Raw genomic sequence first — 25,571 nt, forward strand, 5'->3', positions numbered from 1 at the left:
TTGAAAGTTCTTGTTCACTTTTTATGAGTCAAAAGAGATTGGAGGGTAACTAGCCCCCCTCCTCCAAGCCCTAAATGTATCCGATAAAAATTTTGAGATAAACATTTTGTTAAAATAGTTCAAAGTTCTGATAACAAAAGACTCCGGTGTCGCCACAGTCCATCAGGGCCCGGGGGTAGGCGTTTTAAGTTATACCCTGGGGCATAAGTTATTAAGGGGGGATTATAACTTATGGGGAGGGGTTTTGTATGGGAAGAACACATAGGAAATCTATTATAATTATCCAATTATAAGGTTAAAATACATACTCTGTGATAGATGCAAAATTGCTTTGGCACACAAAATCCTATTAAGGTCAATTCCAAACAGTCGTGATCCCTTTGTGTAAGCAAGTGAAATGGTTTAAACCCCCTTATTGGAGCTATTTTTTCAATCCATTCAATGTTGTCTATCACTGTCCACAAGTTATGCAAGCTGTCTATTATTCATATATAAGGTTTTTATAAAAGATGTAATCGTATAGACTTTTAAAAAACCCTCATTCGATTTAAATTGAAAGTTCTAGATCTGTTTTTTAAAGTCAAGAATAATCGGACAGTTAGTACCCCCCCCCCCCCCCATGCCATATAAACTTGACACTTTTTGCAATCAAAAACGAACAAAAATTAATTAAAAAAAAACTTTCATAAAATTTAGTTTTTAAAATAAAAGTAAATGAATTTTCAACATTAAGCTCAGCATATACAATTACATGTTGAATCTCTAAATAAAAATGACCAGAAATTACTACTAAAGAATAAATGAAACCCAAAACTAACAGAAATTAAATAAACAATTGTAGCACAAACATAAAACAAGTAATAATATAAATGAAAAAATATATCTTAAAGCGAGTAATGATTAGACTGAATATGAAAATCAAGCATAAAACGAATAAAAATATTTTGCTATTAAAGTATAAATGAAACTTAAAAAGAACAGAAATTAAATAAACAATCAATGCAAACAAACATACAATATATATTAATGTAAATGAATAAATAAATCTTAAAACGAGTGAAACTTAAAAAGAATATGCAAATCAAGTTTGAATCGAATAAAAATAACTACAAACAAGAGTTTGGGTATCGTCTCACAGCAGAAGCCTAAAACCTACTGCGTCATTGGCGCTTTGCTGAAAACGAATTATATTACAAATATTTTCTTTTGTACTTAGTATTGAAAATAAATATTAAAATTACAGTAAAATTTTGAACTGATGAGCTTTTAGCAATTAATATCATTATGCATTAAATATTCAGTTTAATTTATTAGTTCTTTTCAAGATTGGCCAAGACAAATAGTTTCACTACAAACGAAATTTGAATACTGCCCCCTTTTTTAACTGTAAAAACCTAAAGCCTTCTGCGTCATTGGTGCTTCACTGAAAATGAAATACTCGTATATTACAAATCTATTATTTTCCAGTTCTTACAGCATTGAAAATGAAAATAAAAATTACAGTGAAAAAAAATCTTGAACTGATGGATCTTTTAACAATTAATATCATCATTTATCTAGTATTCAATTTGTTTTTATTTGTACTTTCAATCGTTGTTCCCGACTCATATAGTCATGCCATTTTTTTTAACTTAGCCATTTTTTGTCACTAGTTGGTTTATTTCGCTCTGAAGACATTACACTGCTTCCCGGCATTTCTTCTTAACTGAAAATCAGCACCTAAAACTTTTTTGAATATACATTTTCTTTCATGAATCACCAAAATATATTAAAATGTCAAGTTTCGGAGTATTCCACCACTTGCAAGCAAGAGCCTTTGGTATTTTTGAATCCGCATGGTCAATTTAGGGGGATGGAGGGTAGGCTAATTCTCGTAGCATCCCCATTCCGTCGTGGTATGGTTCACACTTTCAACACCTGGCGTCCGGACTATCGTAGAATCAACCAAGCATACAACTACCCCAAATCGGTATCAATAAATAAATGAAACCCAAAACGAACAAATATTAAAATAAATGTTAGAGTCAAACTCCAAACGAGCATAAATTAATATGAGTAGGGTTCAAAACCCTTACACTTTCTAAAAGCCAGAATATAATTTGTACTTTACTGAAAAAGAATGTGAATTGTCAATTTAATATGTATATATGCTGATATTTATTCCCTAAAATCTTATTCAATTTTCGATTTCTTAAAGGTATAAAAGTGAAAATATTTCAACGAATTGTTTTCAGTAAAGCGCCAATGACGCAGTAGGTTTTAGGCTTCTGCAGTGAGGAGATACCCAAACTCTTGTTTGTAGTTAATTTTATTCGATTCAAACTTGATTTTCATATTCTTTTTAAGTTTCACTCGTTTTAAGATTTATTTATTCATTTACATTAATATATATTGTATGTTTGCTCGCAAGGATTGTTTATTTAATTTCTGTTCGTTTTAAGTTTCATTTATACTTCAATAGCAAAATATTTTTTTTCGTTTTAGGCTTAATTTTCATATTCAATCTAAGCATTACTCGGTTTGAGATCTATTTATTCATTTATATTATTACTTGTTGCATGTTTTTGCTATGATTGTTTATTTAATTTCTGTTCGTTTTGGGTTTCATATATACTTTAATAGTAATTTCTGGTCGTTTTGAGTTTGAATTTTAACAGGTAATTGTATGATCTGAGATTAAATTTAAAATGGCCTTTACTTTTCTTTGAAAAACTTATTTTTTCGAAAGTTTTTTTTTTAATTAATACTGAATCAATTGCCATTTCTGGGTAATTTTATCGAGCATATTTTTCAACGTCAAGGGCAGTCAACCTGAAAAATGTGTGGCCTTTACAAGCATGCCAAACTTGAGCCAAAAATATAAAATTAGATTTTGCATGTTCCCTATGAAAATTTGCAATCGCAGTATAAAATTTGCAATTGAAATTGAATTTTCCTACTATGCTCTGAAAATGCCACCATTTTTGGGAAATTTCATGGCCCACCAAGAATGTTCACCTAAAAAAAAAAAAAAAAAAAACTCATCGCTGTTGGTTTTCAAAATAGGAAATTCTTATTACTCCAAAAACCGTATTTTTATGCAAATTATTCCTATTATAATAGTCCTATGCAAATATTATTCCATATACAATTATTCCATAAGTTTTATTTCTATCCAAATTCAATGCGTAGTTCAAATTGTGTTTTTTTTTTCGCAAATCGCGCCATGTAGGAATTAAAGGCAATATCGAGAATTTCAAGCAAATAATTTTTTTAAAGTTTGTATATGATTTGACTCCAGAGTCCAGATATGGCGAGGTCCTGATGTGAAATTTGAAGTCACAATGAGAAATTCCCACTGAGGTACAAAAACACTACCATCTTTATAAAATTTTAATGCAGAAACTGCAATGGCACCAATTGGAGGGGGAGGCCTCCTCTAGATTTTTTTAAATACCCTCGTTGGGTATTTTCATTTAAAAATACGGAAAAAATAGCCCTCTCTTTTTGATTTAAAAAAAATTTGCCCTCCTCCCTCCTTACCTTTACGTTTTTGAGGGTTGGCGCCACTGAGAAACTGCAAATTTTTGATTGTAATTTAAGTGAATTTTATATTTCCTTGTTCTTGGATTGCAGAATGCAAAATTCTTTTATCTTTTAAATCATGTCAGAACTCAAAGGTAAAAAATCAGAAACCAAAAATGAGAGCTAAAAATATTGCACGGTTTGCATTCTAATTTTCGCTAGTTTTGGCGAGTCGATGGGAGATTAACACAAATGTTTGTATATAAACATTTTGTGTTTATATAAAAAATTTTGACATACCCGAATAACTTTTTTGCAAAATAAATTTCTTAAAAAAGCAATTTTTCGACCAACATTCTAAAAAAATCCACAATCTAAAAAAAAAAAAAATATATTGCGAAACTTTAATTGAGAATTCCTTACGATATGCAGGATCAAAACTGAACATGTTCAATTATCAGGCACAGCTCTTTCCTCAGCGCTATCGTAAGGTGACTAAAATCGTGATTCTTCTAAAATATAGTTGTTTTTCTATTTTCGAAAAAAGAATTTTAGTTGAAGTATAATATAAAGCATCTGTATAGTTAAAATTAAATGTGGAGTGTGGACATGAGTGTCATGGTTATATACTTATATGAAACCTAGAGAAGAACAAACCACGACACACAGTTACTATAGTTACATCTAGTTACTATGGTAACTAAAAGTTAATATAATGCAGGCGTATTTTAAGTGTTAGAACATAATCGGACTCAAACCTTGTGTTGTCAAGATGAGGCAGAAAAATAAAGCATCAGACTAAGGCAGTTACTGTGCCAGACCAGACTGAAATTAGTTAAGAGCACGTGCTATTCCTCGAAAAGCTCGAAAAATTAGAGCCCAGTACGAAAAACCCAATGTGGGAATTCTTTTCCTATTTAATGATAATTTATTTAGGTACTGGTGCATTATATCTCACCCTCCGCTATAAACTATATATGGAAACCAGACATGGAAATCCGTCAAACGCGTATTTGCTATAAAAGTTGATTGCAAACCATGATTTCCCATTGCGTTGACTAAATTCAAACTGTTGTTTTTTGGGGTTTAAGGGGGAAGGTACCAAGGATAGGTTCGGTTACGTATTTAATATATGCTATGCTTACCCCACCCCCCACACCCCCATCCCCTAATGTGCAAATATATAGCCCAAATTTGTTTCTAAACTATTATATTTTCATCCTATTTTATTTTATTCCATTAGCATTAGTAACCAAACTTGAGTTCTTTCGTGTATAGCGGTGGGTGAGGTATAAGGGATCAGTACCTTTATTTATTTCTTCGACAAAAGTAAAGAAAATGAAAAGAGGAAAAAGGAATGTGAAATGAAGCTACAATTTTAATTGTTGTTTAGACCAGGGCACTTCGTATCGAAGGAGTTGTCGCGGTAACTTCGAAAAGGGCTCATTCGATTGAAAATAGAAAGGGCTGATGCCCTTTTTAATAGTCAAGAGTGATTGGAGGGCAACTAATCCCCCTTCCACTTCCACCCCTTCCACTTCCACCACCTAAGAAAACGAGACTCCTTCTCTGAATGATTAATTGAAAAAAACTCTCCAAGAAGGAAGTTTTTCAAAGAAAAGTGAAGAGTAATATTAAACTTAAGACCAGCAGAAAAAAATTCCTTTGTGATTCACATTCAAAACGACCTGAAATTACTATTAAAGAATAAGTGAAACCCAAAACGAAAATGAATCAAAATAATTGACCATAGCAAACATGTACAAAACAGATAACAGGTACAAATATAAATGAATAAATAAATCATATAAGAAGTAAAAATTAAATTGAATATACAAGTATGTTGTGATGATCAGACGGAGAAAGTTCGTATTCTTCGTATTTATTTGTAAGCCGAGTTAAACTGAGAAATGTGCCACTTTGCCAAGCATATACTGGACTGAGTTTGGGTTTGCCACAGGAACAAAGAAAGGAAAAATGCCACAGGAAGACTTACATCATCTACGCAGTCAAGGTCCATTACAAGGGCATTTCTACCAGCCACTACACCAAATTCCCAAAGATCTTGATCTGGGTCATATGATTGCACATAGGCTAGAAGCATCCAAAACATATATATATATATATATATATATATATATATATATATATATATATATATATATATATATATATATATGAAGTGACGTCAAGGTAATAAGCGAGCAAGAGCCAGAGGCCTGGGTAAGGTTGGCAATGTATTTAAGAAGATTAATTTAAAAAACTTTTTCCACAAGATAAGTTTTTCAAAGAAAAGTAAAGAACTCCATTAAACAAAAAATGAACAACAATACAATCAAATAATCTACCAAGCGTGAAACTACCTATGCCTTAGGGGTTAGGCGCAAAACCCCTATGCCTTCCCAAGGCCAGAACAAAATTTACACTCTACAGAAAAAATACAAATGAATGTGCATTGTCAGTTTAATATGCATATACTGATATTTAGTAATCAAAATGTTAAAATTATTTTATTTATTGAAGTTATTAAAGTAAAAACATTTATATTTTTTTCAGTAAAGTGCAAATTTTTTTCTGTCCTTGGGAAGGCATATGGGTTTTGCGCCCAACTTATGTTAATTTCTGATCGTTTTGAGTTTTACTCGGTTATTTATTGTAATTTCTTTTCGTTGTGGGTTTCATTTATTTATCGATGCTGATTTGTGGTAGTTCCACGCTTGGTAGATTATTTGAATTTATTTTGGCTCATTTTTTGTTTAATGGAGTCTTTTACTTTTCTTTGAAAAAATGTATTTTGTGGGAAAAGTTTTTTAAATTAATTTCTGTTCGTTTTCTATTGACATAGTCTTTTCAGGGAAAAAGAAAATAATACTTAAATCTATTCGTTTTTTAAGATTTTATAGTTTGGCCTTCTATTTGTATGCTGGAGAAACATTTTCAGCAATTTTTAACAACATACACCTTTTTAAAAATCTGGATACAAATATTACTGTTTAATTTAGTTTCATACCTCCTCTAGTTGACCTGAAATGGAAAACTTGATGCCATTCGTAAAAAATCTGTTTACTTCCTTTGATAGCTTGGATACACTTACTCTATTTTGATTTGGTTAAATTTTAAGAGCAGAAATGGGAGGGTTGGCGTATAGGATGGGTTTGGGAGAGTGGGAGTGAAAGGGGGATTAGTTGCCCTCACATCACTTTCGAATATTAAAAAGGGAATCAGCCCTTTCTATTTTCAATCGAATGAGCCCTTTTCGAAGTTCCCACGACAAATCCTTCGATACGAATTGCCCTGGTCTAAACAACAACAACAACAAAAAATAATACATTATACTCACTTCGATCTTTAGTATAAAAATGTCAAGCCTTCCAATCACTTTCGACTATTAAAATGGGCACTAGCCTTTTCAATTTTCAATTGAATGAATCCTTTTGGAAACGACAACACTTTGTATATTCACCTTATATGCCCCCAGGGCATCAACTACAACCCTTACCCTAAGGTCTGTTAGGGTGGTTGTCATTCTCTAAGACCGAATTTCCAGAACTTTCAACTACGTTAAACAACATGGCTATCTCAAAATTTTGATTGGATGTATTTGGGGAAATGGTGGGTATGAGAGGGGTGTTAGTGGCCTTCCAATCACTTTCGAATATTAAAAAGGGCACAAGCCACTCCAATTTCCAATTGAATGAGCGCTTTTCGAAGTTTCTACGGCAACTTGCTCGGCTCTAAAGGAAAAAATTAATAAATAATACATTGTGCCAACATCGTTCTTATATGCCCCCAGGGCATAACTTAAAACCCTTGACTTGAAGGCTGTGGGGAAGTGTCCTCCTCTTTACTTAGTCCCCGTTTCTTGTCTCGTTCTCTAGTGTCCCCGTTCTTTACTTAGGCAGCGCGATCGTGATGCCTATGATTTATACAACTTTCTACATAAACCTTATATACCCCCAGGGCATAACTTAAAACCCTTGCACTGAGGGCTCTGAGGGGGTTATCATACTAAAATACCTAATTTCCAGATTGTTCAACTACGTTGAACAAAATGGATATCTCAAATTTTTGATTGGATGTGTTTTGGAAAATGGTTGGCGTGAGAGGGGCGTTAGTGACTATCCAATCATTTTCAACTATTAAAAAAGACACTAGCCCTTTCAATTTCCGATTGAATGAGCCCTTTTGAAGTTTCTACGACAACGCTTTCAATAAAAACTTTATATGCCCCCAGGGCATAACTTACAACCCTTGCCCTGAGGGCTGTGGGGGGAGTGTCCTCCTCAAAAACATATTTTCTATCTGGAAATCAACTACGCTGAAGAAAATTGCTATCTCAAAATTTTGATTGGATGTGTTTGGGGAAATGATGGGCGTGGGGGGGGGGGGGCTAGTGGCTCTCTAATCACTTTCGACTATTGAAAAGGGCACTAGCCCTTTAATTTTCAACCGAATGAGCATTTTCTGAAGTTTCTACGACAACGCCTTCTATAAAAACGTTATATGCCCCCAGGGCATAACTTAAAACCCTTGAAAAAGTTATAATAAAGTTATGAGCAAAAACATTGCCACCCCTAATGATTTATCACTAGTGACTATCCCTACCAAATATTATTCTGTATACCATAATTCTTCCCTGCTCTCTTGTTCGTTAGCTTTCGCCTCTTGTATTACTTTGCATATAAACCAGACATATAGAATTGCAATATACACGGTTCTTCATATGTTGACAAAAGTATCGTCTTTATGAGATTAAGTAATAAAAACAAGTTTTTTTAACTGAAAGTAAGGAGCGACATTAAAACAAAACGAACAGCAATTATTCCGTATATGAAAGGGACTGTCCCCTCCTCAACGCCTTTCTCTTTACGCTACTTTAGAGTAAAGAGCGAGGGGTTGAGGAGGGGACACCCCTTCATATACGGAATAATTATAGATTGTTTTAACATCGCTCCTTACTTTCAGTTAAAAAGACTTGTTTTTTATTTAATTTCTGAACGTTTTTCAACTAATGCTGGTTCGATTTTGGCTCACAGTGCATGCAAAATTAAAATACAAGTGGCGTATTAGTTTTGGCAGATTTATTCCTTATATAAAGGGTCGCCCCTCCTTTATACCATGCTTTTTACGCTAAAGCTGTTAGCACTTTTAAAAAAGAATCCTATTCTAATTAAACAGCCCCTGTATTTCAACCTTAGTAAACAGTCAAACTTTAGCGTAAAGAATAAGGTATCGAGGAGGGGCAACCCTTCATATATGAAATAATTTCTGTTCGTTTTTCAAAGAATGCCGGTAAATCTGGCTCTCCCTCTATAAAATATACCCCTCCCCGTCACGGAACTCCTCCGTGGAAATTTCATCCACCGTAAAGTGTACCTCCCCCCGTAAAATTCCCTCCAGACAATTCTTTCCTCGCTGAGAATTCCCCCTCTCTGTAAAATTGCTTGTGGACAATTCATCCTGAAAAATTCTCCTTAGCATTTTTTCATTGGAATAAGACTTTAATCTATATATCGGTTTCTCAGTCACTCCAGAAATGCCCCCTTCCGTGAAAATTATTTCCCAGAAAATAAAACGCACGGAAAAAAGCCCCCGGATATTTCCCTCGGAACATATCCATATAAAGAATTTGGCAAAGAGAATGTAAAACAATTAAAAAGAATTTCGTATAATAATTCTGTCAAAACCCCCAGTGTAACATTTCCCCCAGAAATTTCCCTCTCAAAGGAAAATTCTCCCCTTAGAAATCCACCCCAAGCACAATTTCCCCCCTTGCTAAGGTGCATCTTAGCACTTTTAAACGTTTTATGGAGAGTCCGTAACTACAAGTCCGTGCTAGTGTTTCAATAAACTCAACAGAAACTTCATCAGTGCAGGGACCTAACAGTGGGCACAAGCCACTCCAATTTCCAATTGAATGAGCGCTTTTCGAAGTTTCTACGGCAACTTCTTCGATACGAAGTGCCCTGCTCTAAAGGAAAAAATTATTAAATAATACATTGTGCCAACATCGTTCTTATATGCCCCAAGGGCATAACTTAAAACCCTTGCCCTGAAGGTTGTGGAGGAGTGTCCTCCTCTTTACTTAGTCCCCGTTTCTTGTCTCGTTCTCTAGTGTCCCCGTTCTTTACTTAGGCAGCGCGATCGTGCTGTCTACTATTTATACAACAACTTTCTATATAAACCTTATATGCCCCCAGGGCATAACTTATAACCCTTGCACTGAGGGCTCTGAGGGGGTTATCATCCTAAAAGACATAATTTCAGGAACGTTCAACTACGTTGAACAAAATGGATATCTAAAAATTGTGATTGGATGTGGTTAGGAAAATGACGGACTTAAGAGCGGCGTCATTGAATACGTAGTCTGATTCGTCTATTGCAACAGGCACTAAATCATTCAATTTACCATTTAGAGAACCCTTTTTTAGTTGCTGCGATAAAGCTTTCTAGCAAAACTATATATAACCCAGTGCATAAATTACAACCCTTTTACTGAGGGCTGTGGGGGGGGGTTTGTCTACCTTAAAGACCTAATTTCCAAAACTTTCAACTACATTGAATAAAATGGCTATCTAAAAATTCTGATTGGGTGTGTTTTGGAAAATGGTGGGCGTGAGAGGGGGGTTAGTTGCCCTCAAATCACTTTCGACTATTAAAAAGGGTATCATCCCTTTGAATTTCCAATCGAATGAGTTTTTTTTTTAAGTTTCTACGACAACGAGTTCTTTAAGAACCTTATATGCCTCTATGGCATAACTTAAATCCCTTGCCCTGAGGGCTATGGCCTGAGGGCTGAGGGCTTAATTAATTTTTGATTTCTTAAAGTTACAAAAGTGAAAACATTTCAAAGAATTGTTTTCAGTAAGGCGCCAATGACGCAGTAGGTTTTAGGCTTCTGCAGTGAGGCGATACCCAAACTCTTGTTTTTAGTTATTTTTATTCGATCCAAACTGGTTTCCATATTCGTTTTAATTTTCACTCGTTTCAAGATTTATTTATTCATTTACATTAATATATATTGTATGTTTGTTCTCATTGATTGTTTATTTAATTCCTGTTCGTTTTAAGTTTCATTTATACTTTAATAGCAAAATATTTTTTTTTGTTTTAATCTTGATTTGCATATTCAATTCTACCATTACCTGGTTTCAGATTTATTTATTCATTTATATTATTACCTATTTCATGTTTTTTGCTATAATTGTTTATTTAATTTCTGGTCGTTTTGGGTTTCAATTTCAACATACATTTACATATGCAGAAATTAAGTTTAAAATGGCCTTTACTTTTCTTTGAAAAACTTATTTTTTTGAAAGTTTTTTTTAATTAATGAGTTAAAACGAGCAAAAATTACTGCTTCGTATTTTACGCAAGATATATCTACAAAACTAGCTGAAAAAACCAACCCGCTATATTTTACAGGATCTGTAGAATTATAAAAACTAAAGCTCTGCTGAAAACTGGGCTTACGTGAGTTTTTTTAGCGAATTATAATTAGAGGCTAGAAGTAATCGATATCATGTCCAACGATAGTCTACTAAGAGCCTTATAAATTTGAATTTTATTTTCTTCCGGCTCTTGAGACAACTTCCTGTTTTTGGGGTCAATTCTATATTTCCAGGAAAGTACAAGTTTTTTAATTCTAAAGATACTGAAAAATCTCGTGAGCCACTTTATTTGAGCTAGTTTTGTACATAAACCCTGTGTTGTCTGTGATGCAATAATTCTTGTTCACTTGAAGTTTCAACTTCAGTCTTTAATTCCGAATCTTTGACTATACTTAGCTATAAAACTTTGGTAAAATTTAGTAAAATTTACCTGATTGTCGACTGCACGGGATCGAAGGTGAAGCTCCCAATGTGGTGGTCCTGTTGTCATACTAAAAGCTCCTGGGTATACCAATACATTGCAGCCTGTAAATAAAATATTTTTGAAGACAGCGTTTCCACTTCGAAATTTTAGACCTCGTTTTAAGTTTTTTTTTTTCTTTCCTGGTTATAGGGGAAAATCGTTTCTAAATTATCAGTCTTCATAAGTTACTAGCATTACATCATCTCCAATTTTTGCTCACTGAAGTTTGGGCATTCTGTGATGTTAAATCCAATTTTCTGAGAAAAAAATAGTATAAACACTGCTTGAGCAGCTTTAAACCTCCTACAACTACGCATAAAGATAACGCTAAAAATTAGGAAGCAACTCCAGAATTATAATTGAGCTTAACGAGATTATATGAGCACAGAGAGGCTGGGGGCCATTGGCGAAATGTTTCATCTCCAAAACGGCTCATCAATTAACTCTATAGATATGTTTACATTCCTGTGATACGTACACTTTAATGATTTACAAGATCGTGATAGAACGAGGAAAAAGAATAGCAGCCTGGCAGATACTTAAAAGTACCTGGCGCCGGAAATTTAGGAATAAAAAAAGTTCTTCCTCGTTATATAGCACACACTCAAGAATTGAAGTTAGGTTAATCATGATGAAATATACCAAAATATGATGAAAATATAATAGTTTAGTAACAAAATTATGGAAACTATAACAAAGAATTATGTAAAGGGGGCTGCCTAGACTACATTATATTAGGTAAGTAGCCTAAACTAGCCTAACCTAACCTAAATGACAACTAAATATTTAATTAAAATATGGTTAAAATCTTGTTTCCCACCGAGCCGAAGCTAATTGTCTGGTATGAAAACCGGTTATTGGCTCATGTTTGCGGTGTAAATTCTCGAGTGTTTGCTATATAACAAGGGAGTACCAAAGCTTTTGTTGAATAAAATCTCTTTAAATATCTTATAAACAAAAAAATGAATATACAAAAGATGCGTTATTCTATTTATGGTTACTGGTTGTTTCCAATGTCTGTTCTTTTTTTACTTTTTTTGTAAATAATATTTTGTGAACGAGTGTGTATGCTTGTGAATTTGCTTATGAAGCTGTAGGTACAGCTACATCTCTGCTTGTTACGATACAGAACAGAACTATCATGAAAGTTGAACTATGAAAGTTGAACAAGGTGAACTATGAAAGTTGAACAAACATGCATGGGTTCTCTCACCTTATCTTTGTTTTTATTTTGTTGTTCATTTTATGGTGGAATGTCTTATTTATTTTCGCCACAAGAGCATAATGGCTAATTATATTGTTTTTTTTTCGCAATCAATTGAAACAAATAATTTTAAAAAATAATGTCTTTTCGCAGATAATATGATATGTTATTACTTTATCACAAGGTGATACTAGTGATACAGCGAAACACTTTGAAGAACATTAGATCACAAGGACATGGGAGCCCATATGGGGGGGGGGGAGAGGGGGGTCCATCCCCCTGGCTGAATGATGTTGCCTTATATTTTTATATTTTTGTTTTGAGATTTCTATTATACAGCATTGGAAGTGCTGATTAGACCAGGTAAGCCCCTTTCTAAAATTTAGCTTATGGGCGCCCATGCTGACAAGGATACACATAGGCTACCAAGGAATTGCTTCGGGTGGGAAATGAGGAATCAAAAGCTGGGACGTGATAAAATTTTTGATGGATTTGCCTGGAATGACGAAAGTAACGAAACAATCGAAGACGTTGAGGTTCTTTGAAAATCTTGTAGACAGGTACCTACAGTTATAGTTACTCTCCCCAAGAAATATTAAACTAACATAGGCCGCTTGCTAGCATGCATCAAAGTTATATAGTTCAGGGAACCCCAAACTTTTGAAATTTAAGCCAGTTAGCGCCTCCACCAAAAGCAGCATCAATAACCAACAACCAAAAGCGCCTCAACCTCACACCAAAAAAACTTAGGAATGTCCTTTGACTGTACTAATGCGCCAACAAACTTTCAGTCGGATCCAGTTGTCAAACAGTTCGTGGTAACGAACTGTAAGTAAGGAGTGATGTGGCTCAATAGTAACCGAAACTGTAAGAAACAGAATCTTGATAATAATAGATATATCAAAAGAATTGAATATTAAGACTTATTCATAAATATATAAAATTCATTAAGTTTAATGTTACACATCAAAGTTTATGAGCCTGAAAAAATTTGCCTAATTTTTGGAAAAGAATGGGAAAATCCCTAAGAAATCAAATGATCTCAATGAAAATCGCACTATGAGATTTAGAATACCAGTGAAACCTACTGTGGAGGCCTACTGTGGAACCCTACAGTGATCCTAGAAGATCGAGAGAGTGCTCATTTGATAGGAAATCAAAAGTTCTAGTGCCTTTTTTAAGTGACCAAAAATATTGCAGGGCATCTAACGTCCTCCCACTCCTCTTTTTTACCCAAAATTGTTGGATCAAAATTTTGAGACAGCTGTTTTTTCAGCATGGTCGAAAGATCTAACAAATATCTTTTTGAGGATGACTTGACCCTCCACAGCCCCGGGGAAGGGCTGCAAGTTATGAACTTTGCCCATTGCTAACATATTATAGTATTGACTATTGGGAAGTATAAAGATATTTTCGGGGGGATTTTCTGGTGGAAGTGCTTACGCAGGAGGGTCTTTTTATGGAGGAGTTTTCGTGGGGAAAGGGAATTTTCCATTGGAGGGGAGCTGGATTTCTCTGCATTAATTTAAAAACTATCAGAAATTAAATTTTAAAAAACAAGTTTTTTCAACAGAAAGTAAAGAGCAATACTAAAACTTAAAATGAACAGAAATAATTACGTATATAAGAGGGTTGTCCCTCCTCAGTAACTCCCTCTTTACGCTAAAATGTCTTTTGAAATTGTAAAAAGCTTATTATTCTAGCTTATTAGCGTAAAGAGCGAGGTATAGATGAGGAGGCAACCCCTCATATACGTAATAATTTCTGTTCGTTTTAAGTTTTAATGTTGCTCCTTACTTTCAGTTGAAAAAACTTTTATTTATTTATTTAATTTTTGCATAGAAAGGAGCCGGGGCTAGAAAGCAGTATACACCTCTAAAGGACACTCTAGACGGTCAATTATTTTGATCAAAAGCTTGCGTCAATCACTTAATTAAAACACGATTGACCATCTAGGAGCCTGTTTGACGCTTGAGTCAAGGATTGACGGTGATTGATAGAAAGTTTGAATGACTCAATCGGTTACTAGTCTCTCGTCTGTTCTCTTTGACCAAAGTTCTTCAGTATAAGTTTCTAGCAAACCAAAGCATTTTTTTCCGGAGGTAAGAGACGGACTGTGGCTCTGAAAATCATCATTGTTGCTTCCATAGGCCCAAGCGTTTCAAGCTTATCAGAGAAAAAAACTTCTACATTTCTGATAAAAAGTTAGCGAAAAGAGAGGGGTCTCATTTTCTGTTTATCCATTTATTCACCGAACTCCGCTGCTTTGTCTTAACTCGTTTTACGTACGTGAGGACTCGGAACATTATCCCGCCACATTATTGGAATTCTGCAGTTTAGAGTGTTTTTAAACTAAACCAGGACTTGAAAGATAAGACAATACCAGGACTTGACTTATTTTTGAACCCAGTTAGGATTTAGCTTTTTTCGCACCGATTCAAGATATAGGTAGTTTTTGCACTGATTCGGGCAATACCTCGAAATTAGCTCGTTTTTCCCTGAGCCGAAGCTTATACCGTTTCCCTACTGCGTCACTGGAATTCCACCACCTCAACTATGTTCTTTTTACGGAAACAGAAATTGGCTCATGTTTGCACCGAGTAAGCTTGCTTTTTGTCAATTGACCTATTCACCTCATTTTCGCACAATTCAGGATTTAACTCATTTTTACAGCGAGTCAAGTCTTGTTTCGTATTTGGCGTAAACCTTGAGTGACGATATCAACCTTATCATAATGCGCTTGAGAGTAGTAGTCATAAATACGGTTCTACTACAACTAATTTCAGTCTCCCTCCAGCCCCTGGCCTCCTGCTTAATGACTGACCATGAGTTATGGTATTTTATGGAATACGCTGTCGCTGTTGAGGTTTCTTTTAATGGTGGGTAAATATTTTTTTTCTTCTATTCACCTCTTTCTTTCTCTCTCTTCCGTACTCTCTCCTCCTCTATATTCGATCCCGCAATGTTTCAAAATTACTGGGATTTCTTAATTTATCATACTTTCTTGTGTGAAGCATCACTTGTTTTGCACTTAACGGGCAAAAATAATTGGTATGAACAAGAAATAGAGACAAGCTTAAAGCTCTTACCTTTCTGGGTGCAAACTGCTGCCAGCTCTGCAAAGCAGATGTCATAGCAGATGCCAACACCGATCTTACAAAAAGGAGTGTCAAAGGTCGTGTATGAACATCCTGGGGTTAATGCTTCAGATTCTTGAAAATGGATCTTTCCCGGTATATTGACGTCGAATAAGTGAACCTAGAATCAGGAATAAAAATTTTAAATTTCACCAGTCCCAGAAATATAACCAACAATTAAAAATGTTTCTTGGTTTTTAATCACAACAAGGATTTCGCTCGTTGCGTACCCTTTCAGGAAGTAGCTCGTATTTGCATTGTACTGCGTACGCCCATATCCAGGTGATTTTTCCATTTGGTAAGAACGTAAATCACTTCCGCACATATTCAGGATAAGTTACAATAATTCAGCAATGAAAATGCCTAAAATTACAAACTGGTTTATATATGCTACATTTTAATATGTTTTCAGTAAAATACACATTAAACTCTAGCGTAAAGATGAGGGGAGTGGCAAACCATCTCGTGTTCAGGATGATTCCTGTTCATTTAAAGTTTACACTTTACTTTCCCTTGAAAAAATGCGTTTTTTCGCATGTACGCATGCGATTAACATCCGTCAAATCCGTCACAAAAGGATTTGACGGATTAATATCCTCAAAATCCGTCACAAAAGACAGCTCCACTGCCCGTATTGAACGCCTGGTACAAATAAACTCCTTGAAGTGGAGTAGGTTTAGGAAGCTTATATTTGTAATGTTCAAAAAATTAATATTGACGCTTTAACAGAACATTCTCCTGATCCCATACAAACGCACCAAAAAAGATTGACTGGCCTTCCCTCTCCTCAACAATTAGTGACCAACAATGTGATGCTGAACATATATGAATAAGGTCTTAAATGAATCGTTAAGTAAGACTTACAAACATCGTTTCTCTATACTTTTAGTGCGTCTACCCCTTAAATAGGTAAAATAAACTTAAGTCGTCCTGTAACCCCTCTCCTCTTCGTCCATGTAATAAATATTGATCAGAGCCTTTGCATATTAATATATTCACAGTTGTATTGGGAGGGCGGACCGGCGCGCGGTATGCTCAGCTGTGGTAAAGAAATATCAACTCCTTAACAGACACCCTAGCCTCGTGCTCCTATTTATGCAAAATTATTGGAAGCAATTCTAACTTCTGAGCAGTAGATTATTTGCAATAAAGGGAAATCTGTTACAGAGCACAATGTATCATCTGTATCTGTTCTGTATCTGGCCAATTAGTTTAAGTATGATTTTTTTGTATGAAACAAAGAAGAGAAAACACAACAAAATGAGGAAAGCATCAAATAGCAGAGAAAAACGAGGGTAGTGTCAGCCAGTGGAACAATATGAATCAAAAATAAGCAAATATTTCGACAAGGACCTCCGCCAAGTCATCCTCAGAGCTAAGGAAAAATAAAAAACGAAAAAAGCCAAATAATATGGCCTTTTGAAGTAGACTTCAGAAGAGAAAAAGAGTTACTGAATCAAAACAAAACCAGAATAAATGAAAGACACATTTACCAATTGGGCTGTGCAAAAATTCTTTGCTTTGCAACACTGCATATAAATTTATACAGCATAATCAAACTCAGTAATATTTGGCTACCACATTATCGGCGCGTACAAACATCACCTCCCATTTAATCTGCCATCAGCGGTCTAGTGTATATTACCCTGAAACACGTATTTTGGCAGGAACTTTCTCAAAATGCCTTTGAAACCAACTCGAGACTTTGAAACCAACTTTGAAACCAACTTGTAATTTCTAAGAAAATCTAACTATAACATTACACTACTTATTACCGATTTTTATGTATGTATTGGAATAAATTAATTTAAAATTAGATTCTTTAAAAGTTAGTGCTACAAAGGTGAAGCCAAGTTTCGTGTTCAAGAGAAATCAGACTTGTCTACCCGTGAAAAAGTCCAATGTCGCTTATGTTTCTCCTTTGTTTAAATGTTCTCCGGAGCACTTGCATCTGGCTAACTACAATGTTAAGCGATTTCCGGTCCTAGCGGTTGCACAGAGACGGCGGTGATCGCATTTTGTATCCTAAGCTCAAACTAAGAAACATGCAAAATTTCACCCCCCCTCCAACTTTATCTTCATGGGGGAAAGTGGGCCGGAAGTTTTGACCCTCACACCAAAGCCCCCCTTTAACGTTGTCCGATCGGGCTGAAATTTAGAGAATAAGCTTTCCTAGGGCCAGGGAGCTTATCCTCAAAATTTCAGCTTAATCTGATCACTCCTTCCCTGTTTTCCAAAAACCAAATGTAGCCACTTAATGTTCATAAATTTTTTTTTTATCAGCCACGCCTACAGGCCACAGTTGGCAACGGATCTGGGTGAATGAAGACTCATTCGAAGCGGAATCCGACCTGTTAGGGCCTTTTGATATTTTCAGACCGAAAAAATTATCCCCCAAATTTACTTTTACGAAAAACCTCGTTTTCCTATAAGAGCCCATGTTAATTTTTGATTTTCCTAAAAGCATAGTACTTCATTATTAAATTAGATCAAAATAATCCTCTTAACCTGACAAGACCGACTGCAAGCTTCCAAGAATTCCAGCTCTTTCCCAGAAGTTTTTTTTTGTCGAAAAACAAAAATCTTACTTTGTATTTGCTCAGTTTCTTTTTTAAATCCAATCTATTAAATCCTTCGGCTCAACAGGCGTCTCCAGAAGAAAATCCCAGTCGGCCTTCAGCTTACAGGTAAGTCTCCACTGCTTTGATAACATACCGTATACCCGCATGCTCGAAGAAAAGTTGAAAAAAGAAAATCTTGCTGTGCATTTGATTTGAGTATTCAGGAATTAAAAGCCTTAACACAAGAATCTTCAAAAGCGGGGGGTTTTTGCTTTAACTCCTGACACGATCAGCTAACAGTTAGTCAAGCAATAATAAGTAATAAATTGTACAAAAAACGTGCAGAAATTATTTGAAAAAAACTACGACTTCTAAAAAGTTAAAGAGGCTGAGTCGCAAGTTTGACCCTTAAAACGTACAGGGATTAGTGGGTACAGTTGTGGGGCTGCCGCCCCCCAAACCCCCCCCCCCTTTTGAAGCCTCTTTTGTTAAGATTTTTGTTTTGGGGGTCTACCGCCCCCCTCAACCCCCGCTTTTTCCCTTGCAAAGACATGCTTTGCAACACGAACGAAGTCTGCTTGAATTTTTGCCGTAAGAACATCCTTTTGCATCCCTTTGATTAGAAACAGTACTGAGCCTGTTTGCTTTTTTTTTTACAGGAGATTTTCCCCTAACCAATAACAAGCTATAATGTGATGAACTTGGTAAGACCAACTGATTGCAGGCTACAGGACTTACAAAACCTTAACAAAACAGGCTTCAAAAGTGGGGGGTTTGGGGGCGGCAGCCCCCCAACTGTACCTCCTAATCCCTGTACGTTTTAAGGGTTGAACTTGTGACTCAGCCTCTTTAACTTTTTAGAAAACGTAGTTTTTTTTCAAATAATGGTTGATATAGGGAATGATTGTACTGTCTAAATTTATACACAGTGCTTAGCAGTAGATTTAGCTTATCTACAGACTTGGTTTTCATTAAAAATGCGGACATGTGGTTTTAGTTTAAACAGAGGAAAAATATTACTTGAATCATTTAATATTAAGTTATTGTAAATTGGGCTTATGGATAAAACCTGCAGTAATATATTTCCATATATTATATATATGGAAATGTATTACCTCTTAATATAAATATTTTGTAATCTACATGGAAGCATTTAATAATTATATATACATATATATATATATATATATATATATATATATATATATATATATATATATATATATATATATATATATATATATATATATATATATATATATATATATATATATATATATATATATATATATATATATGTATAGTATATGGTATGTATTTTCATATGCAATTTTTCTAATTGATAGTGAAGCTGAAGCATATGGGTAGGATTTTTTGGGGGGGTGGGGGGTGGGGGCAATAAGAATAAAAAATATTAGATACTTGAATAAGACGTGCCCAGAAATTCGGCAAAACTTAGGATTTTGGAAGCAGGCCCCAAGATCCCTTTGTGCACCTTCCTGTTACGATCTATTCAACATATATCTATATAATTAGTGAAAATAAATCGACTGATAATGTTTCTATGTTTTTGTAGGATAATTCAAAACCAGAACTGTGCTTAGAGCATAAGAACGCATAAGGAACAAAAATGTTTAATTTGTATACTATAAAACCCCCTAAAGTGCTTTATGTTTTACTTTACATAAAATACTATTTCGTTTTGTCTGTTTTCTACAATAGATATGTCAATCCTAAATATTAAGGTGCTACAGCCCCCTCAACATTCGCTGTTTAGGGGCTTCGGCCCCATCCTTCCCCGCTTAGCAAAATCCTATGACCTCCCTTAATAGATGGTGCCCAAACATGCAATGCTGTGCATAAATTGGTGAAACCTCAAACCTATTAGTGAAGTAGTTCCAGTCGAAGAAACCTTGCGGGCAATGCGGTAGTGTTGACTTTGGAAAAGCAGTATTTTATCTCCAATACATTATTATCATATTCTGGTCTACAAATCAAGAATAGAAGGTCGTTGAAACTTGGAGGAGGGCTCATTCGATCGTACATTAAATGTTCTCGTGCCTTTTGAAGTAGCTGAAACCGACTGTAGGGCAGCCTATAACTTTTTCAGTGAACCATATGTCCCAGGGTGCTTTTCCAGCCTTTTGGGATTGGATCAAAATGCCTTTTTTAATCAAAACAGTTGAAATGTCTGAAAAAGCCACACTAGTGGGAAAATTGTAAATGTCTGGGAAAAGGATGCTGAAATATAAAATAGCCAAAACAAACAAAAGGTTTCACAGATACATTTTGATAGAAAAATCAAAAACTACAATATTTAATAAATAAAATTGGTTTCAAAATGGACTAAAATGTTGAAAATAATTGTTTCCTCGAGAATTTATGAATATAAATGAAAATGAGGGGCGCAAAACGATTTGGGTTTTACATAACTTATATATCAAGTTGATCTAAGTATTAAATGCATAGATAAATAAAGACGGTGAGTTGAGGAAAACGAGTTAGAAAAACCGGGTTATGTAAAGCCCAATCGGTTTTTCGCCCCTCGTTTTCACTTATATTCGTAGATTCTCGAAAAAAATCTACTTTTTAGTCGATTTTGAGAATGAATTTTTAAATTATATATATATATATATATATATATATATATATATATATATATATATATATATATATATATATATATATATATATATATATATATATATATATATATATATATATATATATATTATATATGTATATATATATTATATATATATATATATATATTTTTTTTTTTTTTTTATATATATATATATATATATATATATATATATATATATATATATATATATATATATATATATATATATGGAGAAACATTTCCATATACTGGAAATATTTCCATAGGCCCAATTTATAATAACTTAATATTAAATAATTCAAATAAAAATCATTTGCTAAGCACATAATTTTATCACAATCCAATTGGTGAATGTGTCTTTCATTTATTCGGGTTTGTTTTGATTCAGTGTCTATTTGTCTCTTGTGAAGTCTACTTCGAAGGGCTAGATTTTATTTTATTTTTTATTTTTTCTTTAGCAGTGAGCACAACTTGGCGGAGGTCCTTGTCCAAATATTTGGTTATTTTCGCTTCATATTGTTCAACTGGCTGAAACTACCCTTGTTTTTCTCTGCTATTTGATTTTTTCTCATTTTGTTGTGTTTTCTCTTCTTTGTTTCATACGTCATCTATAGCCAGTGCGGTCTTAGAATGTATTTATGAATTTATTTCGCTGTATGCTAAGCCACAATACATTTTTTTTTCAAAATCCATCCTGTGTAAGTTGGAGATTTTTTAATTTTATTTTGGTTTCTCGATATTTCGACCTTTTTTTGAAAAATATAAGTTTATAAATTCCACTTCATCAAACAAGCCATTGCGGAATGGGGCGTAACTCACTCATCAAGGAAAACTGAAAACTCGTATCTTCAAGAGTTTCAAGCGTTTCAAACACTTTTGCGTTTCAAGTTTTCTATTTACACAATCACCTGATAGGTTCTGAAGAAGAAAATTAATTAAAAAGTTATTTATTAAAACCTATTCCATTATCTAATGGCACAATATACAGATGAATAAAGAAAATGGTCACTATTGTCCATAAAAAGTGATGGAAAATAATGGAATAAGGGAAACAATAAGTGAAGCAAAATCTTGCTTTTCAGTTTAAAGAGTCGACAGACCTGTAGAATTTGGGCCACTTTCAATCTTAGTTTCCGTTGTGATTGCAATATGAAGGTTGCCCTCACGGCATATATTCCCAGTGCAACTTTTAGTTTATTTTTTTTTTATACAGTAACTGCCAGGACTAAGAACATTTATTTTTTTTGCTGCTGCTATGAATTCGTCTCTAAAACAAGACATTAAGTCAGTGATTCCATTTTACAAGAATAGCTTTTAAAGCACTTCAAAATTTGATTTATTACTGACGGATACCTTTCTATGTTTTCCAATTAGATCTCCAGCTGGTCCCCAGATGGTACAAGTATTATATAAATTATCTCCATCAGCCTCTGGGATAGACCCTCCAATTAGATATATTTGATTCTGGCGTGCCATACTCGCTAGACTTCTACAACTTTCCCCATCGGGTACTTTCTCGGCATATAATTTGAAATATTCTAAAATTAAAACAGTAGCACTTAAATTAATCCTGGTCTACACATTAGCTTAAACTTAATAAATAGCAACGTGTCTTCAAAATATTTTTTCTAGTCTCATCGCATGTACAGTTGCTTGAAAATCGGTTCACACTAAATTTATAATGTATACATAAGCAGTTCATTTTAAAACTAGCTGTAGGAGGGCAGGTATAAAACAGAAAAAAAAATGCTCTGATTTAGAAAATCGACAGCGAATTGACTCTAATTGACGATGGAGGAATAAACGCTTCAAGTAACCGTTGTAAAATATATCACACGATTGTTTTCTGAGCATTGACTGACTTGGAGTTACGGACAATTACTAACTATATAGAGTAAGACAAGATGCTCCAATGCGCAGTACAACCTAAATCTTGATTTCGACCAATTCTTATTGATATGTTATGATCGTAATATTTAAGTATGAACAAAGTTTTGGATTTATTTCACAGAACTTGTTTCTTAACGTCCTATCCAATAAATCCACTGGTTACATATCAGTTGAGCTTCATGGTTATTCATTATCGCCCCTTTTTTCCAAAACAGCGCTGTTGAAAAACTACGTAAAGTCTGTTACGCATCGTTAATTATTTTAGTAGCTAATTAACTAATTATATGCATTAAAATATCAAATATTAATCACAATATTAATTAAAAACATTATTTATTACAACTATAGAATAATTTATTCTAAATTTGTTATAATATATTTATTATAATTTTAAGACAATATATATATATATATATATATATATATATATATATATATATATATATATATATATATATATATATATATATATATATATATATATATATATATATATATATATATATATATATATATTATTAAATTTTAATTATTACACATTAAAATATTAAGTATATGCGTCGTAAGAATAAAAAATATAGACCATTAATTAAGCATAAATTAATGCGCTGTCCGTTCTTGTCCTAATTTAGGCTCGAAACAAATATTTGAACCAGGCTTTGAGGTATTTTACTCTCGAAGTATGACGTTGTGGGACGCAATCTTATTGAGAGATAAATTAAGCTGTTATTTTTCGCTTGTGTTTGTGGCACAACCACTTCACGAAGCATGTTTAAGGTGCTCTATACACTCACGGGTCCATTAATACCTTTACTCGACGATACACTCCAAGCTATAAGGCAAGAATAGCTTATTTTGGTCTTTATTGATACAAGTGGATTTTTATTTATCGAGTGGCCATAATTATACCTGTTCAAATAGCCATACATTTTGAAGCAAGCTTCATCAGACCAGATAAAATCATGCAAACAATATGATTGTTCTCCAGCAAACTGTTGGTACATACATTTTAGAATAACAACTGGTGTCAATCTGGGTTTTCATTCTAAAAACCGTGTACTTGTTGCGGTCGTTGAGTTTTTAAGTCAGAATGAAGGATATTTGGAAGTTGGAATAGGACCCAATTGACCAGAAATGCAGAGTTATGGTTCTTTTTTTAATGGTAAAACAAGTTTGGGTGACAGCAAGGACCCAAATGACCCAAGAATCGGGGAAAAGAGACAAATGACCCGAGAATCACAACGCTCGGGGAAAAGAGCCAAGGTTTCTGGATAATTGATTTGAAAAATGATTCTTTATGCATCAATTTAGTAGAAATACGAACATTTTGTACCTTGTTGAAATCAAAATTATCTCATAATTGAGAATCTGCTTCCAAGTAGCGTCTTTTAACCCATATTCTTCAAATCCTGTAGTCTCACTTATTAAGAATTCATCCATGGGAAAGTAAGTAGCAATTTTAGCATATAAACAAACAGCGAATCGTAAGAAGTCTGTAAAATCATATAAATTATCAGGAAAAGTAAAACCTTCCTTCCTGGGTCGTCAAGAACGACGAATTTGATGCAGTAACTATTATGGGTGCATCAAGTTTGTCCCCCTAGTAAGATAGAGGGGTTGGTACCTCACTAATTTTTCCCTCTTCTCCCACTTTAGATATTGAAAAATATTTTTTTCGGGTGCCTTCATTGAGAAATCCTTATTCTTGATATTTCGTATATAAAGTTGGACAACTGACATCTTATAAGATCGCCGGTGCCTCAAAAAATATGATTACGGTTTAAGAATATGGTTTAATTCATACTTTGAAATATTTAATATCTGTTGGTTATAACTTTTAACTTCATGTTGACCTATATCAAACATGTGTCGATTCAAAGTGGTGGTATTTTCCATAGCTCGATTTCCGATAATCCATACTTTTTAAGCATCACCCGTCTCAATTGACTACGCATTGCTTCGAAGTTTCTTGTAATCTCTATGACAGGTAAGCTAACGGGGTTCCACTGTGTTCGTGGAAGGGATAGCAAATTTTTTTTAAGAAAATAACTACCTGTGCCATAAGGGGAATTAAAACATTCTGGAAGCGAGACTACTTTAGCACCATCCTTAGCTGCCTTCGCAACAAGAGATGCAGCACGTTGTAAATTCAATGCTTTGTCTGTGCCAGCGCCAATCTGTATAGCAGCAAATTTGAAACCTAGAAAATCGTAAGTGCTAAAATCATTTGGAAAAAAAACCGAGAAGGGACCTTTAACACTAGATTTCGGTGTGAAACAGGGTTGCATTCTTGTGGTATTACATGCAAAGATAAGTTACGATGGAAAGATAAGTAAAGCCTATCTACGATTATGCAGACAATCTTGAATTCCTTGGAAACGATTAACAAGATTGAAATTATATTCGCGATATTTTATAAATTCAGTGGTAAAAATTTGTTATCAATGAATCTATATCAACCAAATTAGCATACGTTACGGCAGATCTGTCACAAATGTAATCAAACCAACAATATGATATGATAAAGTAACAAATCCATAAAAAAAACTGTGTCGAACATCAAATACTTCCAGAATCGGTTTTTATTCAAATACTGATTGAAATAAGGGGAAAAGTATTTGATTTAAGATATCCCTCAGTACTAAAGGTTTGGTAAGCCATTATATATGGAAAATTCTTTTTAGCTTTGGAGCACAGTTTTACGTCTGTCAATAGGATTCTTATGATCGGGCTGGCAATAGCTGAAGGTGGGTTGAAGAGCTCAAATATTTTAGTCCAGTTTGATAGGTCAAATT

General features: G+C 34.1%; 1 protein-coding gene across 1 annotated transcript in view; it reads right to left on the reverse strand.

Moving 5' to 3' along the window:
- The window catches only part of LOC148953877 (omega-amidase NIT2-like), a 60,189-nt gene that overhangs the window by 18,825 nt on the left and 15,793 nt on the right, over window positions 1–25,571 (reverse strand). The window contains exons 2-5 of the mRNA XM_089085670.1: window positions 24,830–24,976; window positions 22,240–22,424; window positions 15,652–15,820; window positions 11,326–11,420 (exon numbers count right to left, since the gene is read on the reverse strand). Coding sequence (XP_088941796.1) covers window positions 11,326–11,420; window positions 15,652–15,820; window positions 22,240–22,424; window positions 24,830–24,976 — 596 coding nt within the window. The remainder of the gene's footprint in view (window positions 1–11,325; window positions 11,421–15,651; window positions 15,821–22,239; window positions 22,425–24,829; window positions 24,977–25,571) is intronic.

Source organism: Artemia sp. Qi Xiang Cuo, chromosome 3 (assembly GCF_049724085.1).
Source record: "Artemia sp. Qi Xiang Cuo chromosome 3, ASM4972408v1, whole genome shotgun sequence".
NCBI lineage: Eukaryota > Metazoa > Arthropoda > Branchiopoda > Anostraca > Artemiidae > Artemia > Artemia sp. Qi Xiang Cuo.